At 50.7% G+C, this 17,607-nt stretch overlaps 1 protein-coding gene across 3 annotated transcripts in view; it reads left to right on the top strand.

Moving 5' to 3' along the window:
• Positions 1-14,076, top strand: part of SETD3 (SET domain containing 3, actin N3(tau)-histidine methyltransferase) — a 76,573-nt gene extending 62,497 nt beyond the window's left edge. For 2 of the 3 annotated variants that reach the window (XM_061159399.1, XM_061159398.1), the window contains 6 exons: positions 468-582; positions 6,521-6,595; positions 7,497-7,663; positions 8,547-8,632; positions 11,836-11,996; positions 12,738-14,076. In XM_061159399.1, the coding sequence (XP_061015382.1) occupies positions 468-582; positions 6,521-6,595; positions 7,497-7,663; positions 8,547-8,632; positions 11,836-11,996; positions 12,738-13,184 (1,051 nt within the window). In that variant the 3' untranslated portion in view covers positions 13,185-14,076. Of the gene's footprint in view, positions 1-467; positions 583-6,520; positions 6,596-7,496; positions 7,664-8,546; positions 8,633-11,835; positions 11,997-12,737 lie in introns of those variants that run through there. The other variant, XR_009695477.1, reaches the window with a different exon arrangement.
• The last annotated feature ends 3,531 nt before the right edge of the window (positions 14,077-17,607 follow it).

Genomic DNA, 17,607 nt, shown 5'->3' with positions numbered 1-17,607 from the left:
TAAAAAATAGAATTCCACATTTTGAAGCATTCTTAGAGGATTTCTGATCAGAAAGGAGTTATATTGCTTGCTTTTCACTGAGGCTGCACATAGGAACAGAGTCATCGTTTGTGTGAAAGAGGCATGGAGTCCCTGTGGCTGCCCAGCTTGGGACCTGCAGAGGGCTGGCCAGCTCTGGTGTCAGCCAGCCCTTTTTCCAGGCTACTTTCTCCCCCAAGAACAACCTCCTCTTATCCGCTTACTCCTTTATTGCCCCTGACTTCCTTTCCTTCCATACCTGTCCCCCTCCCCCACCAACCATCTCTGAAAGTAAATTTTAAATGATGATGAAGGTGGCCAGTTGTCACCTTTGCAACTTAGGAAAGAATTTTGAGAAGTCAGGCACCTCGGTTTTGGTTGAACTGTGACTGTGCTGGGCTCTTCGATGTGCCAGACCTAATCAGCCTCTTTTTTTTGGATTGTTACAGGTGGGCGGTCTCTTCCGTTATGACTCGACAAAACCAGATTCCCACGGAGGATGGCTCCCGAGTGACCCTGGCGCTTATCCCCCTGTGGGACATGTGCAACCACACCAGCGGCCTGGTGAGCACCCACCTCCCGGGTCGTGTGCAGTCGGGACGGGGCGGCCTGCCTCGGGTCAGTCTCCCCACCGCCCCTCCCAGAGGGGCAAACAGAACAAACCTGCCACCTGCCCTGCCTCCCCTGAGTAGAGGCTGGGGGTTTTCTCCCTCTGTTTATTACTTAATCCTGAAAACGGGAGTCTTATGTCACTTTCAGAAGCCACAATGAACAGCATTTATGTGCTAAGCCTAGACATACATTTTCTTATCTAAGGACCACAGACTAAACTAGTTTCTTTTTCCTGATTCTTTTAAAAATACTGGTTTATTAAAAAAAAAAAAAAGAAACCTGTCTCCTCCTGCTGTTTCCTTCAGTGTTGCTGGTTTTCTCTCCTTGCTGACCGATTTCCGGTTCCTTAAGCTTCTCTGATGCTCTTCTATCCCCTGGCCCACTCCTTCACCTGATAGGCGGACACGTCCTCGGCTCCCTTGATTAACCTGGTGTTAATTGTCCTGGTGGCCCTGGCGGTGGGGTGGGGGAGGTGCATGTGGCCTCGGATAGAGGAGTCTGTTGGCATCAGCGGATGCTAAGGAGACAGGGGGATGCCGCGATGATGGTTAGTCAGGACGCGCAGAGGAGCCTGCCTCTGGCTCAGCATGCTTTCAACTGTGAACCACCACCGAGAGTGCCACTCTGTGTGGAGACGGCGTCCGAGAGAGGTTTCCTGAAATCAGTGTCGGAAAGATAGTCAACTTCAGGACGTTTTGAACTTATACATTATGCTTGTATACGGGTTTGGTTAGTTTTTTGTTCGTCTTTTCTCAGTGTCAGCTTTCTTTGTTATTATTAGCAGTATTATAAATAGATTAGAAAAATGCTGCAAATGAGTATTTTACATGTAATTCCACAAAATGGCCAGAACACAGGTAACACTTGCCAAACACTTAAGATAGAGCACCCTAGTGCTGATCTGGGAAGGTCCAGCAGCCAGTACACTCTTAAACTGTAGAGAAGAAATAACCAGACTTTTTAAAAGTACTTTTGCCTTGATTTAGATATGCTTAATTAGCCATTTTGAGGTGTTCTTAGCATATTTTATCATTTATTTTCATTAATAAAATTTTACATTTTGTTCTTTTCCTTTTCTTTCAGAGCTGTTTTGAACTGATTATCATATTGAAGTTTTAAAATTTTCAAATAGCATTTAATCTTTGGCTGTAGCATTTTTCTTTTTCTTCTTTTGGATTGGGACGTTGGTTCCCAGACTTGATTGATTGTTGGGGTTTATTCTTTTCTTTCTAAAATGTGAAAAGCACACACTTTATTGTGAACAAACATAACCTGTGAAACAAAACCGAAGCCTCTGCAAGGTGAAACTCAAGAGTTTGCCCCCAGTCCCGGGCCCCGTGGTCTGTTCCCCTCATGCCTCTGGGCAGCTGGCCACTGGCTTTCTGAGAGTCTCTGCATGCATTTGCCCCCTCACACACTCACACACAGACTGCTTTTATGTTGCTTTCATGTACACTACTCACATTTTCCCCCTAAAAGTTAAAAAAAAAAAGTTTATCTCGTAATAAAATTACTGAGTTGATGACGACTGCTCATGCTGTCTTTTACTACACTGTTCACCAAGTCTTTAACCCCTGCAGCCCAGGCGGGAACACTGCTGACCTTGAGAAGGCTCATGTGAGACGTTAGTACTTTTCGCTCCAGTGGTTACTCTCTCCACATACTTAATTCTTTCTGCTGCACCTTTGTTGAACTGTTTGCCGTCGTAATTGTAAGACTTCATGGGAAATTCTGTCTGGGTAATTTCAGAATCTATTTTAACACTGTGAAGTTGCATGTCATACATCTGAACAGTTAGTATCTTTTTTAAAGTGAGGTATTTGAAATTAAGCTTTTCTCTGTGTGTCTGTCCTGGCAGCCGTTGTCTGTCTGATCTGATTGCCACTGAGGGAGGAGACAGAAATGAGTAACCGGGCAACGTCGCGCGCTCCTGACAGTGTGCCCGCACCTGGTTCCGGGGGGAGAGGTGGGAGAGTCAGGTTCTGTGACTGATTCCAAAGCAGCAGCCAAGGAAGGTCATGAGGAAGGAAGCGGCTGGCCGGGTGGCTACCCCAGGCCGGCCGCAGCCTGGCGCAGGGGACCCACTCCCATCCGCTGGGAGAAGCACACAGACAGGTCTCCAGGCGCCGTGCTGAGCTGTGTCTGAATTCTGTGTGTCTGGGTCAGAACCGGGGGTTGCTGGTCTGCCTGCCTTTCCTTGAGGTCGGTCTGTTCATACAGAGAGGGCCGCTTCCCGGCCGTCTGGGGCCCCTGTGCTCCTGCCCGCAGGTGGGGATGTCGGATGATCAGCCCCTGGGTCTGAGTCGCGCCTCTGCCAGTCAGGGTGAGCGGGCTTCGGGAGGTTCAGGCAGAACCAAGGGAGGCTCTTCCCCAAGGCCTTTCTGTTGGGGTGTTGAAAAGTCTGAAACATTTCGATGTGCGTCAGGCTTCAGTCTCGAGGTGAAAGCCCCGGTGTTTGTAGTGGCAGAAAAGCGCCTGCTCGGCCTGTCCCCCCGCACCCCCACACCCCCCACGGGGCCTCTGCACTGACTGTCCCCCCGCACCCCCACACCCCCCACGGGGCCTCTGCGCTGACTGTCCCCCCGCACCCCCACACCCCCCACGGGGCCTCTGCGCTGACTGTCCCCCCGCACCCCCACACCCCCACCTTGGGGCCTCTGCACTGACTGTCCCCCCGCACCCCCACACCCCCCACGGGGCCTCGGCACTGACTGTCCCCCCGCACCCCCACACCCCCCACGGGGCCTCTGCACTGACTGTCCCCCCGCACCCCCACACCCCCCACGGGGCCTCTGCACTGACTGTCCCCCCGCACCCCCACACCCCCCACGGGGCCTTTGCACTGACTGTCCCCCCGCACCCCCACACCCCTCCATGGGGCCTCGGCACTGACTGTCCCCCCGCACCCCCACACCCCCACCGTGGGGCCTCTGCGCTGACTGTCCCCCCCGCACCCCCACACCCCCCACGGGGCCTCTGCACTGACTGTCCCCCCGCACCCCCACACCCCCCACGGGGCCTCTGCGCTGACTGTCCCCCCGCACCCCCACACCCCCCACGGGGCCTCTGCACTGACTGTCCCCCCGCACCCCCACACCCCCCACGGGGCCTCTGCACTGACTGTCCCCCCGCACCCCCACACCCCCCACGGGGCCTCTGCGCTGACTGTCCCCCCGCACCCCCACACCCCCACCGTGGGGCCTCTGCACTGACTGTCTCCCCGCACCCCCACACCCCCCACGGGGCCTCTGCGCTGACTGTCCCCCCGCACCCCCACACCCCCACCGTGGGGCCTCTGCACTGACTGTCCCCCCGCACCCCCACACCCCCACCGTGGGGCCTCTGCACTGACTGTCCCCCCGCACCCCCACACCCCCCACGGGGCCTCTGCACTGACTGTCCCCCCGCACCCCCACACCCCCCACGGGGCCTCTGCGCTGACTGTCCCCCCGCACCCCCACACCCCTCCATGGGGCCTCGGCACTGACTGTCCCCCCGCACCCCCACACCCCCACCGTGGGGCCTCTGCGCTGACTGTCCCCCCCGCACCCCCACACCCCCCACGGGGCCTCTGTGCTGACTGTCCCCCCGCACCCCCACACCCCCACCGTGGGGCCTCTGCACTGACTGTCCCCCCGCACCCCCACACCCCTCCATGGGGCCTCGGCACTGACTGTCCCCCCGCACCCCCACACCCCCACCGTGGGGCCTCTGCGCTGACTGTCCCCCCGCACCCCCACACCCCTCCATGGGGCCTCGGCACTGACTGTTCCGCTGCCTCCTCAGGCCATGCTTTCCTTCATCAAGTGTTGAGGCTGTGCTGTGAGTGAGAAGGAGCTGGGACACCTGGCTTCATGATGTGCTCGTCACTTTCCTGTTTCTCGTTGGTCTTTGCAGATCACAAATGTGTGGATTTCTCGGTCTGTGTCTACTCAGCCATTGGTTCTGGGGTGCTGGGTTTAGAGAGCAGTGTTGTCTGGCCTGCCGTTCCCTAGACTCAGAAGTAATCTTTTGAGGTGTTGACACCTTTATTAGGAAATAGCACGTGAAGCTGTCTTGAATTCTGATTCTCCGGGATAAAATGAGGAGATCAAACTTATTAATGAGCATTTACAGACACTCTATGGCTTCCCTGGTGGCTCAGTGGGTAAAGAATCCACCTGCCAACGCAGGAGATACAGATTCAATCCCTGGGTCAGGAAGATCCCCTGGAGAAGGAAATGGCACCCCACTCCAGTATTATTGCCTGGGAAATCCCATGAACAGAGGAACCTACCGGGCTACAGTCCATGGGGTCACAGAGAGTCAGACACGACTGAAGTGACTGACTTTACACGCACAGACCCTCTAAGATATGGCAGGGGCTGCGCTGAGGGACCGTGTTCTTCCCCCACCGGAGGTTGCTTTGTCAGGCAGATGTTGTCAAGGGCAGAGGCAGCGTCGGGTGATAGGCACGGTGAGCCAAGCTGCTGGCCCAGAGGTGGAAAGGGTTCGGCTGCAGGTCTGGCTGGCAGGGGCAGGTACACAGATAAATGGCCTGCTGTGGGGTGGGAGGGGCTTTGGGGGGCACGGAGGGAATCTGGGATGAGGGGAGACCTCCAGAGAAGGCAGAGCTCAGGCCGAACAGGAGCTGAAGGCAGCTGCAAGCACGAGGGAGTGGGGACAGTGGCCAGAGTGGCAGGTCCAGAGGCCATAAGGAGGCGCAGGGCTCCTTGAAAACTGGCTTTGCTCCGGAATTCAGATTTTCTTTTCTGAAGGCAAAGGAGAGCGCCACTGAAAGGTTGTAAACAAGAGATCAACAATGAATATCCCCAGGGATGCAGGAGGGACAGTGCAGGAATTGGAGACCAACTGGGAGGATTTTGCACATGATAAACCAGGCATGAACGAGCAGGGGGATGATTGGACAGATGGAATCCAAAGGGCGACCTGGAAGGTGACATGCTGACCAGCTGAGGCCCAGAGAATTAAGTGGAGGTATAAGTGCTGGGACTACAATGTTGCCTCTCCCCTCCCTCTCCAGGCCCCAGGACAGGAGCGGTGATAGATGCATGTTTTCCGTGTAGTCAGTGATTGGGAAATTTAGAAACTCAGTGTACCCTTCAGCATAAAGAAAGTAAATAGGATGTAACTAAGTTGTTCTGTTTTTCTTTTGCTTGTCTGAAAGCTTGAATTTCTCTAGTTTTAGAGTAAAATATGTATATAATTCAGAAACAGGATTTTTCTCTCTCCCTGATTCTTGATCCAGTAGGAGACTCGCTTTGGGTTCTTAGTGGCCAGATAGGAGAAAGATGCTATTTGCAAGTCTGTTACAGGCTTCCCTGGTTGCTCAGACGGTAAAGTGTCTGCCTACAGTGTGGGAGACCTGGGTTTAATCCCTGATTTGGGAAGATCCTCTGGAGAAGGAAATGGCGACCCACTCCAGTACTCTTGGCTGGAAAATCCCATGGATGGAGGAGCATGGTGGGCTATAGTCCGTGGGGTCCCAAAGTGTCAGACACAACTGAGCGACTTCACTTTCACAGTTCTCCTGGGATCCTGCTTCCTCCTTGGGGAGTGCTTGTCCTGTGTTGTGGGGCTGGGGGTGGATGGGCTCAAAGGCAGTAACTATGTAACGAATAATTTTATTTGGTTAAGACCAGCAAGGGATAATGTGTACATTTTCTGAAGGGTATGTCCCTCAGTGCAGGTTTGGGGTCTTCCAGGAGGATGTCTGCTGTGAACAGAATTAATGAAAATAACTCTGCTCAGTTTGATGAAGCAGGGCCAAATGTACCCCTTTAAGTAGCTTTGGGTGTTTCTTATCCTCTAATGGCCAAAAAGAAAAAAAAAAGGCCCTTCTGAGCCAGAGCACTCAGACACTGTCCTGTCCCCTCCCTCCCGTGTTCAGATCACCACCGGCTACAACCTGGAGGATGACCGCTGCGAGTGTGTGGCCCTGCAGGACTTCCGGGCCGGAGAGCAGGTGGGTTCCGCCTGAGACCCTCAGCTCACACTGTGTGAGATTTGTATTTGAGGCTTGTTTAGGGAGTATGTACTAGGACCCAAAGCCAGGATAAACACATCATGCTCTGTATGGGACCTTTGGTCCCGCCAGGGAGAAAGATTTGCACAACTGACCTACTGTGTGTAACACAGTCCACTGAAAATCGACTCTGTGTTACGACAGTAGAACAGATTTTTTCCATTATATAAACTGCGTTGCTTTCATATCTTTCTCTATGGATCAGAACCTTCTTTATACAGAGGCAGTGTATTTAAGTGGCAAAACCATAAGGGAATTGGGACCCATAAGAGCTGTCTTTTTATACTTGAATCTGTTTCCAGTAATAATTGGGGCGGGGTGGGCGGGGCTCAGCCTCTCAGTCAGCTTGCAGATACGCAGGTAAGAACACCTGTGCTCTGTCAGCCGTGACCAAGAACTGACACAGGCCACTGACATTCCTCGGAGACAGGGTGAAAAATGTCGGCCTAACCAAATGTCTGGAGGAAAGTTCATCACCCCTCTGCTATGGGCAGAATTGCCGCAGCCTCTGGAGATGGGTCTCCGCCAGACACTCTGGTGGTCAGGGGAGGGGAGAACGTGGTGAACTGTCACGTGCAGCTCTAAAGGGACAGTATTGCTGTGCCTGGGCAGGGAGGGGTTACGAGACAGGCCGGGACGGGCCCAGCTCCTGTGTGTGCTGGGAGGCCTGGGGGGCCCGCACCGGGCCTTCAGAACAGGGTGTGGTTCCTTCAGGGCTGTCTGTCCTCTTAGTGTAAAGTCGCGCTAAATGTATGAGAACTGACCCTTTGCCCTGCTTTGTACTGAGAATGGATGTTAAGTTTCTTTTATATCCCTTTATTTTTTCTTTACTGCATCTCAGATTTACATTTTTTATGGCACTCGGTCAAATGCAGAGTTTGTGATCCACAGTGGTTTTTTCTTTGACAATAATTCACACGACAGAGTGAAAATAAAGCTTGGAGTGAGTAAAAGTGACCGGCTCTACGCCATGAAGGCCGAGGTCCTGGCTCGCGCTGGCATCCCAACGTACGTAGACACAGTCTGTCAGCTCTCTCCTGTGACCCTTGAAATACTTCCAGTTGCAGAGTGTTTAATTGGCGAGTTAATGCAACTCCTCTGCTGTAGTTTGTCTTAATCCCTTTATCCCTATTATACTGCGAATTTAAACCGTTAGATGTATGGTGATTTACCAGCGTTTTCAGATGAACATAATCATGTCGCTGAAGGCGTCCACAGCCAGTTCCTGGGGATGTGGCCTGAAATCCTCCTTCAGTTAAATTAGAGCCTCCATGTCATTAATGCCTTTCACCTTGAAAAGGTTAATGACCTGGATCAATTTGTTTCATTTAATTCTTTGCCACCATTAGTTTCTGTAATGAAGTCATGATCCTCAGTGATTTCAAGAATTTCTGGTTAAATTTTTTAAGATCTTCTTGCATTTGAGGTGCAAAATGATAAAGAAGACAAGAATTATGATTTATTGGTTCTCCAGGGAATGGAGGAACCATTCTTAATGAAAATGGATTATCTAGACCTTTTTTTATTGAACTTGTCAATATTTGATTAATGATTAAAATGTGAACTCAACATAAATTATCGTAACCTCCTTTTAGGGACCGTGGGTGTGCTCGGCTCTCCTAGTATGTCATGTGCCCCCGAGGTGAAGGCTGTTAGACCGGCGACCGCTGGCAGTGACGGTCTCTGCCGTCCTCCTGGGCCGGCCCAGCCCTGCTGCATTTTGCCAGGACTGAATGCTGTGTATTTAGAGTTTGGGGGAGAAGCTGGGGGGCCTATGGCTGGCCCGGCGCTCCCTGAGGGTCACCACGCCGAGGGCAGGCTTAGAAATCTCCCTGAGGAGCGGGCGGGCAGGAGTGGCTCCCGGGACTGATGCGGCCTCTTCTCTCGTCAGCTCCAGCGTCTTTGCCCTGCATTTCACGGAGCCGCCCATCTCCGCCCAGCTGCTGGCTTTTCTCCGCGTTTTCTGCATGACCGAAGGTAAATCATCTCAGGGAAAAAAATGTTGACTTTTTTTTTAATTCATGAAGTGTGAGGCTGAGGGATTCAGATTAAAGATAAAACTGCTTAAAATTAAAGCACTTCAGGGGAGGAGGTAAGACGGTAATATTGGAAAAAGAAGAAAATGATGTTTCATCGTGGAAGTTTTTTATTAAATCCTCGATGTGTTGTCAATATTCGCTTGTAATAAACAAATAATTCTCTACTGCATTAGGAGAAAACTTATAACATCTTGGACTATCTCACCGTATCAGATTCTTCATTGGCAGACAGGAGTTTTTGATGTGTTTATTTACCTGGGATGACAGAACCTCTGTGTACTCATGGGGTCTGATGTCTCTAATTCATCTGGACAAGTGAGGGGGCAATTGTCACTGAAGTTGTGGGGTTGGCTGGGGCCCATGTGGGCCAGAGGCCTTCATCTGTTAACCAGCTTTGTGGTTTGGATCCAAAGTCGCCAGCAGGCCTTTTAATGCCAGGCATCCAGTTGGAGTACATAACACTGCAAACAGAACCTGTTTAAATTGCAAAATATTCTTGTCAACAGCCTCTTACTTCAGGCACAGAAAGAGTTTGATATATATATATACATAGTATTGAGCACTGATTTTATGTTTCCGTAAGATAAGCCATTTGGAGTTTCTGGTACTGAGTTGTGACCTCTTGCGGTCGTGTTTCATTCTTCATCGGAAAATACACTCTTCCAGATCCTCTGGTCGTGAGGTTCCATTGTTAATTGTGTGTGAGTTTGCTGTTGTTGTAAAGCACCTTGGATCCTGTGCACAACAGATTGGGCGGGAAAGAGTGAGCAAGCGAGCGAGTGCCCCCTGATTGAAAAGACAAGTGTGAGGCTGTCCGAGCATTGGAGCGAGGCCAGCTGGGCTGGAGCAGAAATGCCAGCCCCTGGAGGGAGCCTGCTGGGCTCTGCCGCCCAGCTCCTATCTTCACATCCGCACAAGGAAGTGCTGCCTGGGTCTGGCTGGTCATCGGGATGGAGGTGGGAGAAACTGAGTCCCGCAGCACAGAAAGGCCACTTAGACCCCAACTGCAGAACCCAGAGACACGCACGGCGGTCCTCACCCCTCGTTCACAGCCACACTGCTCCGGACTCCCCGTCCCTTGAGTGAGAGCTTGTGCTTCTGTGAGTGGTAGCGAGTCGTCACTCCAGTTTAGTGGACCCGAGTTTAGGGCTAACTGTGGGCTTTTCTTGCATATAAGGTAGGGTTACAGAGTTGAGTTCATGGCCTGAAGAAGCTTATAACTAAGAGCAATGATGACGATGATGACCCCTGGGGTCTGGGAGCCCTACTCTGCGCGGGGCTCTTGTAATAAACACATAATTCTCTACTTCATTGGGAGAAAACTTACAACATCTTGGATTATCTAACCGTGTCAGAGTCTGCATTTGTAGAGGACTATGGAGCAGGCTGTTCATTCTCAGCCGCCTTGTGGAAGGGAGGCAGGGCTTCCCACTTAACTGACGTAGAAACTCTTATGCCACGAGGAGAGGAACTTGGCCACTCAGCTCACAGGCAGTGACCCGTGGGACCAGCTCAGCCAACTCAGAGCCTGTGCCCCAAGCCCCCTTGTGGCTCCGGCTGGTTTGCAGGAATTGCAGCTCATGGAAGAGATCCTGGCGCTGCAGGGTCTTTGACACGGAAGCCAGGCTGGGGGCCACCAAACCACGCTCTCGTGGTGGCTGGGGTGGGGGGAGTAGGGCAGTGGTGAGGAGCCCTGTGACGGCAGGGAATCCAGGAAGGGTCTGTGAGTCGGGGAAGGGGGAAAGAAGCCTGCTTCCGGAGGCTGTGTTCATTTCCCGAGTGTTGCAGGCAGGTGGATGGCCTTTCCTAGGTTTCATCTCTCCAGGTGTGTGAAGTCAGGCCGGTTTCACTGTGAAAAGCAGCAGAGAGAAAACTCTGCTTCAGCTCCTTGGCTTCACAAAGTTCATTAAAGGGTGAAACTTGAGTAGGTTGAGGAAGGAAAAAAGATAGGAACCTTAGTATCGGGGGCTTCTAAAAAGACATTTCTTCCACCCACAGAGTTTATATTCTTTATACAAAGAATAAAACTATAGGCTCAAAAATCTAAAAATCCTGAATTTTATCATGATCTTTTGCTAACAAATGCAACTTAATAAATTTTTTTGAATATTAGATTAACTTCTATTTTATTAAAAAAAAAAAAAAAAAGAAACCCTGCTTCTGAATCATTTTAGGTTCGCTGCTTCTCTTTAGTTTCTCTGTAGTCATAGAGAGATAGTTTGTCATGTCAAGACAATTGATGCGTCCTTTGAATCATTCTAATACTAATAAAAGTTTGGTTTGCTGGCAGCAGAAGTTCTTCCATTTGAATTGTAAATAGTGACAGCTGTGGGGCATTTTGCTCTGAAAGAGACACTGTCTCATAATTACATAAGAAGCACGGGCATGCTTCTTGAGCGTGAATAGGATCGGCACGTTTTGGTCTTTTGAAGATAATGTGCCAGGAGATAAAGTGCTCAGAGCAGTTGCTGAATTCTTTCCTCTTCTTACATGCATTTGAAGGTAATTGAGATGTGCACTTGTGTTTATTTGTAATTCCTATTTAAATGCCTGACAAGTGAGGGATATAGGCACATTTTTTTCATTAAGGTTTTTCTAGTCCATTTTCTTGTTTCACTTTGTGGTTTACTTGTTACAAGATGAGACAGATAGCTTTGTCAGGTCAGCTACTGGAACTGGTACCATCAGATTTCAATCTAGAAGGGTCACTGGGCTCCTGTGCTGTTGTTTGTCTTCCCTGATTGCATTGCTCACCTGCATGTCTCTTCTACCCAATTGGTGTGACTGGGCTCATGGTTTGCGGGAAGGGTGTTCTCAGAATGAGGGGTGTGTCTCTCCAGATGGTCTTTAAAGAAGCATCTTCTGCAACCATCTAAAGGCTCTCAGGGCCCCTCTTAAAAACAATGAGATGAGGAGTGCTGGCCAAGCAAGGCTTGATCTAGATGCCAATCAAGAAGACCTCTCCGCTTTTTCCTTCCCTGAGACAGGTCAGGCTCTGACCCTGCTCTGACTGACCCGGGAGAAGGGAGCACTTCATCACGGCAGAGGACGCCGCTGGGAGGCTGTTTTGTGAGGTGGCCGCTGGTTAGTATGAAAGTAGTGCTGTTTCCCCTAACAGGTGACTGTTTGTGTTTCCTGTAGAAGAGCTGAAAGAGCACTTGCTGGGAGACAATGCCATTGACAGAATCTTCACCTTGGGGAACTCTGAGTACCCTGTCAGCTGGGACAACGAGGTCAGACTGTGGACATTTCTTGAAGACCGAGCATCACTTCTTCTAAAAACATATAAGACAACCATTGAGGTGATTCAGTTGATTAAACAAGGATTTGTGCTTTGTCATGCTTTAAAAGATGTTTCATCAGAGTCTTAAATGTAAATTACTATAATTCTTTAGCAAAATCATTGTGTATTTGACATTTTTCATTCAGTTCATTTGGAGAAGGAAATGGCAGCCCCACTGCAGGATTCTTGCCTGGGAAATCCATGGGCAGAGGAGCCTGGTGGGCTGCAGCCCATGGGGTTGCAGAAGAGCTGGACACGACAGCGGCCAAACAACAGTCAAGTCTAACTCACTAATATTTTTCTGTTTAACACATTTACCCTTACCAAAAGAGTCACGAGGCATTGTTGATTAGAAGATAAATTTTTAAAATTATTTAGTGCTTTTTTATAATTTCTAATTCATACAAGCAAGTGTAAGTTTTTATTTGTGCTTTCAAAGTTTCTTCCTGGGTCACTTGACTTCAAATATCCATTGTTCATCCAGCATCCAAGCACTGTGATTTAGGCTCCTCTTTTGTGTTTGACCATCATTTATTTAGGTACAATATACATATAGTAAAATTCACACTTCCGAAGCGTACGCTTGGGTGTAAGTGTATAGTCATGCAGCCACCCCCACAATCAAGTTCTCAAACCTCCTCCCCCACCCCAATTCCCCCTGTGCCCTCCTCCTCCCCGGCAATGACTGACCTGCCTTCTGTTGGTGTAGTTTACCAGTTTAGCGACTTGTGATAGTTGATTTTGCTGTTTCCTTTTCCAGGAAGATAAGTCTTTCTTGAAAAACCACGACCTTTCCGCCCGTGCCACCATGGCCGTCAAGTTGCGCTTAGGTGAGAAGGAGATCCTGGAGAGAGCGGTCAAGAGCGCGGCGGCGAACCGGGAGTTCTACCGGCGGCAGATGGAGGAGCGGGCCCCGCTGCCCAAGTACGAGGAGAGCGGCGGCGGGCTGCTGGAGGGCGTGGCGGACTCGCGGCTGCCGCTGGTGCTCAGGAACCTGGACGGGGAGGCGGGCGCGCAGGAGGCCTTGACGCTCACCGAGGCCGTCCGCAGGGCCCAGGCCGCAGAGCACGGGCTCGTCAACGGCGAAAGCTCTATCCCCAACGGGACCAGGTCAGAGAAGGAGACTTTAACTCAAGAGGAGAGTAAACGAGCGACTGGAGACGCCAAAGAACCTTCTTCCGACAGCGCCGAGGACGGTGCAAAGTAGCGCCGGCTTCGGCCGAGGCTTAATGAACAGGCCCGTTTACATCGCTGTGTTTCCCTGTTTCTTTCTGCTGAGAGAAAAATATGTTTTTGCTGCTTTATATAAAAATGATTTTTTTTAAGTTATTTTAAAAAATCTAGCTTCCCTTTCTGATTATGTTTGCCATCTTGCTTCTAGGCCAAACCAACCAGTTAACCAAGCAGAGCACAGAGAGGAGCGGCGCCTCGGAAGGTTCTGCAGGCCCGCTGCGGGCGGACGCCTTTTCCTCTCGGGAGAAGATGCAGCTCCCCCGTCCGCTGTGCTTCTGTGGGCCTGGCCTCTCGGCAGCCAGGGGCAGGCCTGACCCGCCTGCTGCCTGAGGGGGGCGCGACGGGGTGCCGCGCTACGCTGGTGCAGGTGGCTGCCCAGCGGAAAACGGGCTTGAGGTTAGGAAACCTGGGAGTCTGGGCAAAGAAAATGAAATTCATTTTTTTTTTTTTTCCTAAAAAAATAATGCCCCAGTACCAAAAGAAAAGGAAAGGTGGCAACCTTATTTTTAATAGTTTTAAATGTTGATGATAATCCTAATGATACAAACACGCAGACACACACACACACACACATGTCTAGTGATTTCTAAAGATTTGTTTACTTTGTGTTTTGTTTTACTGTGTTAAGAACTTGTCCTTTCTCCTGGAATCAAAGTAGGACATGCATATCCTGCTCCTAAATTTCCGCGTTGGCTCAGATTGTAAAGCGTTCGCCCTCCTCGCCGGCGACGGAGAGCCCGTGAGGGCACCGCGGCCGTGTTCAGGCGAGGCTGCTCCCGGCTTCTCTGGTTGTCACAACAAGCTACAGGTTTTCAAAGCTACACTTTTGAGTAACAAGCCTTATTAAAAGGAAAACGTGATTAACATTTTTGTCTATTCCTTTTCTTTGGAGTGTGACAGGCCTCTTGAGTCGAAAGTGAAAGTGTTAGTAGCCCGCCAGGCTCCTCTGTCCGTGGGATTTCCCAGGCAAGGATACTGGAATGGGTAGCCATTCCCTTCTCCAGGTTATCTTCTGGGCCCAGGGATCCAACCCAGGTCTCCTGCATCGCAGGCGGATTCTTTCCCGTCTGAGCCACCAGGGGAGCTTTTATGTACACCATGCCTCTCGCTCCTGGGCAGGTTGTGAACCTGACCTGTGCTGGGTGTGTTCGCTTCCCCTGGCAAGGTGGATGAGAAGCCTGTGTTCAGCCGCAGGGGGAGCTCTGGGAGGCCCGGCAGCACCAGGAACACTGGAAGGGGGTTCTTAGTGTCGGGGGAGGTGGTGACTGGGGGTGGGGTGGGTTCCATCCCTAGAAAGCCACCAGCCTTCAGGTTGCTCATTGCCAGTCATCCTCAACTTCATGTTAATGTTTTCACATGTCTCCGAAGCCCTATTAAATACATCACTTGTTTTTAAAAATGCCAAGTGAACTCTTCACCCGACTGTCTCAGTAACATCACTGCACACAGATGTCTCCAGGATGTTCTTGGGGTTTCTCCTTGGAGAAGACACAGCTCTGTCAACCATTTGCTTCATTCTTTACTGAGGACACCCTGCCTCCCCAAGCTCTGCGCATCAAGTGTACCCGCCGCGTTGGACACTCGCGGCAGGTTTCATCTTTCCATGAGGTCGGCGCCCGTTAACATCCTGCATTGTTCATGCAATCACAGTTTCAACTTCCTCCTAAGAGGCTGCCTGTGACACCAACTCTCCCATCAGCCCTTTACCAAAGTATGGGTCTGGGAGACGTACGTGGCTAACTTGCAAAAGGCAAAAGCACAGTGGTATTCAGGGAGTTTTCTGTCCGGAACAGAAGCCCCAGAGACGGGAATGTAGATGAGTTTCTCATTGGATAACAGCCTTCAAGTCTAATGTGAAATGTGTCCTTTGAAAGGTGTATGTATGGTTCAGACTAGCTTCATGAGATGGGATGGTTTCAAAATACTCCCTGGAGAAGATTCCAGTTGAGGTGGAGCTGGACTGGGGTAGGGACAAGCCCTGGTCCTCAGGGCACCGAAGGAGGGTTTGGGGGGGTGTCCCACACTCAGGGCTCAGTTCCTTCATTTACTTGGGAGATGAGAGAATGGTACTAAATTATCAACAGTCCCTGCTTAAAAATTGGGAGACTGCTCTGTCCACTAATTCCACTAGGACCTGTTTGTTAAGGTTGTTGGACCAGAAAGCAGTTACATAGGTTAGGCTCCAATGGAGGAGGCTCTCTGTGACAAAAATGGTGCTCATAGAACGCGTTCGATGTCGGAAGACAGTGTGTTGAACAACACGCTTTCCCAGGTCGAGGAGAATCACCCTGGCAGGACCCCGGCGGGGTCAGCAAGACCACAGTGCATGTCACCGGCCCCCTGTGCCCGTGAGGTGCGCAGTGCTACCGCACAGACCCTTGGGTTCACAACGGAAGCATTTTGAAAACTGAGGAAAAGCGATTAAATTGGCATTGAAGAACCCTCACTGCCATCTGTCATGAAAATAGACCTTTTTCAAATCATTTTAAAGTTTACTTTCTTCCTAATGCTTTTGGATAAGAGGCTGCTCAGGCTAGTCATTGGAAAAACGCCAGCTTCTGCTTCTGTTTCGTTAGCTCTGTGTGTTATTTGTGTAAACAGTTAGCAATTAGATTCTCCAGCCCTAGAAAAATCACCCCGTTTTCCCACACAAGCTGGCCATTGATGGGTGATTTCCCCCAATAGTTTCTAGAATAGGCTCACTAAAAGATGTGTTTAATCTTTCCGAGAGATGGGGTAAGACATTAAAAATATAATATTCCCAGGTTCCCAACATACAGGGTTGTGCTAAGTCAAACTTTCACTTAAAAATGAGGGAATTCGTTTTCTATAAATCATCACTTAACTATATTTTTGGTGGTTAATGCATACATGTTGGAGTGAAAGAATTAAAAAAAAAAAAAAAACCCAGAGAAAGTACCTACAACTTGGGCTCAGAACTAAAATAGCAGTGTCTGTAAAGAAAACCAGGAATCATGGTTAGTGGGGGTTGGTTTAGGGGGTGAGTTTCAGAAAACCCAGATCGTGAAGCGTTGGCTGTAACCATGGCTACAGTGAGAGGCTTTTTCTGTGATATATTGTGCCACGTTCCCATTATTATCGATCTGGCAAAATGAACATGTTTATTAACAGGCTATAGCCTATCACCTGACCAAAGAATTGGGCTCACTTTTATTTAAATGTCAATTTCAGGTAAGTGTAGAGTAGAATCCAGTCACCTCATTAAGGGTCAGCCTACTGTTTTTTTAAATCAGTGGCAACTTGTATAGTGTAAACCTAAAATTGTGTGTGTCAATGGAATTTGAGGAACTCAGATTGCATTCAGATGCACTGTCAAATTTGTTATTTAAATAAAGCTGCAGGGCTGATCCTGGGTGTTTGAGGAGCCCTCCCTGGAAGGAGGGATGGGACTCTGGGCACAACCCTGGCCAGTGGTCAGGGAGGCAGAGCCCCACCGAGGAAGGCCGCTGTGCCCGTGAACCGGGACAGACCGCCGGCCATCGGAAGGGGTGCCTGATGTGAAGAGTGTGTTCTAAGTGCCAGGGGCACTTTGATTTTATTCATCACTATACAGGCAGTCCGTGCTGGCTGAGAGTGCAAGTTCTGGGGCCCGTGGTCCCAGGCTGCTCTCCCAGGCCCTGCGGACAGTCCCTGGGTGTTTCTGTACTTGCCTTTAGGGTATCTTGTGCTTCCTACCTCCCGAGGGGACAGGGAAGACCAGATGAGGTAATGGGTATAAAAGCTTCTGGCACAGTGTCGGCTGCGTGCTAAGCATTCAGTAGATGTGAGTTATTACTATTTTCTCAGTCTGAGCCGCTCCCGGGAGGCAGGAAGTGTTCGTGGGACTGGGGGTGGGGGGAGCACAAGGGTCCCTGCTCTGCAGACAGGCTGCTCACATCTGTCCACTGAGAAGGGAACTTCAGGCCCGGGTGCGAGGTGGCAGGGCAGCCATTTGAACAAATAACCACCATCCCGGGCAGAGCACGGCCGCGCTTCAAGAGAAGGGGGTGCTCTGTGCACTTGGGAACTCGGGAAAAGAAGCGCTGGGGGAAGTGGGACGTGGACATTCAGGGCTTCCCCTGGGTGCAGGGCAGTGCCCGGCCCGGTGAGGGCACAGGAAGCTGAGCCCCATCCCTCCGCGAGGAACCCCACAGGAAGCTCCTGGACTGGGCTGGGGCTCAGGGGCCCCCAGGAGAGCACCTGCGGAGTTTCACCCACCTTGCAGGGAGTGAGCTTCAGGTGGAAAAATGGAGCGGCAGCCAGCTGCTTTAAACACAAATGCCACCGTCGGTATTTCCTGTAGAAACACGATAAAACTGCAGAGAAACCTGTGTTCATGGCAGCCTGACTGTGGGGTTGGGAAAGTTAACCCAGGTGCTCGCACTCATTTCAGGGCC

This window comes from Dama dama, chromosome 13 (genome assembly GCF_033118175.1).
Source record: "Dama dama isolate Ldn47 chromosome 13, ASM3311817v1, whole genome shotgun sequence".
In the NCBI taxonomy this organism is placed as follows: domain Eukaryota; kingdom Metazoa; phylum Chordata; class Mammalia; order Artiodactyla; family Cervidae; genus Dama; species Dama dama.
This window is presented reverse-complemented; position numbering and strand designations above follow the sequence as displayed.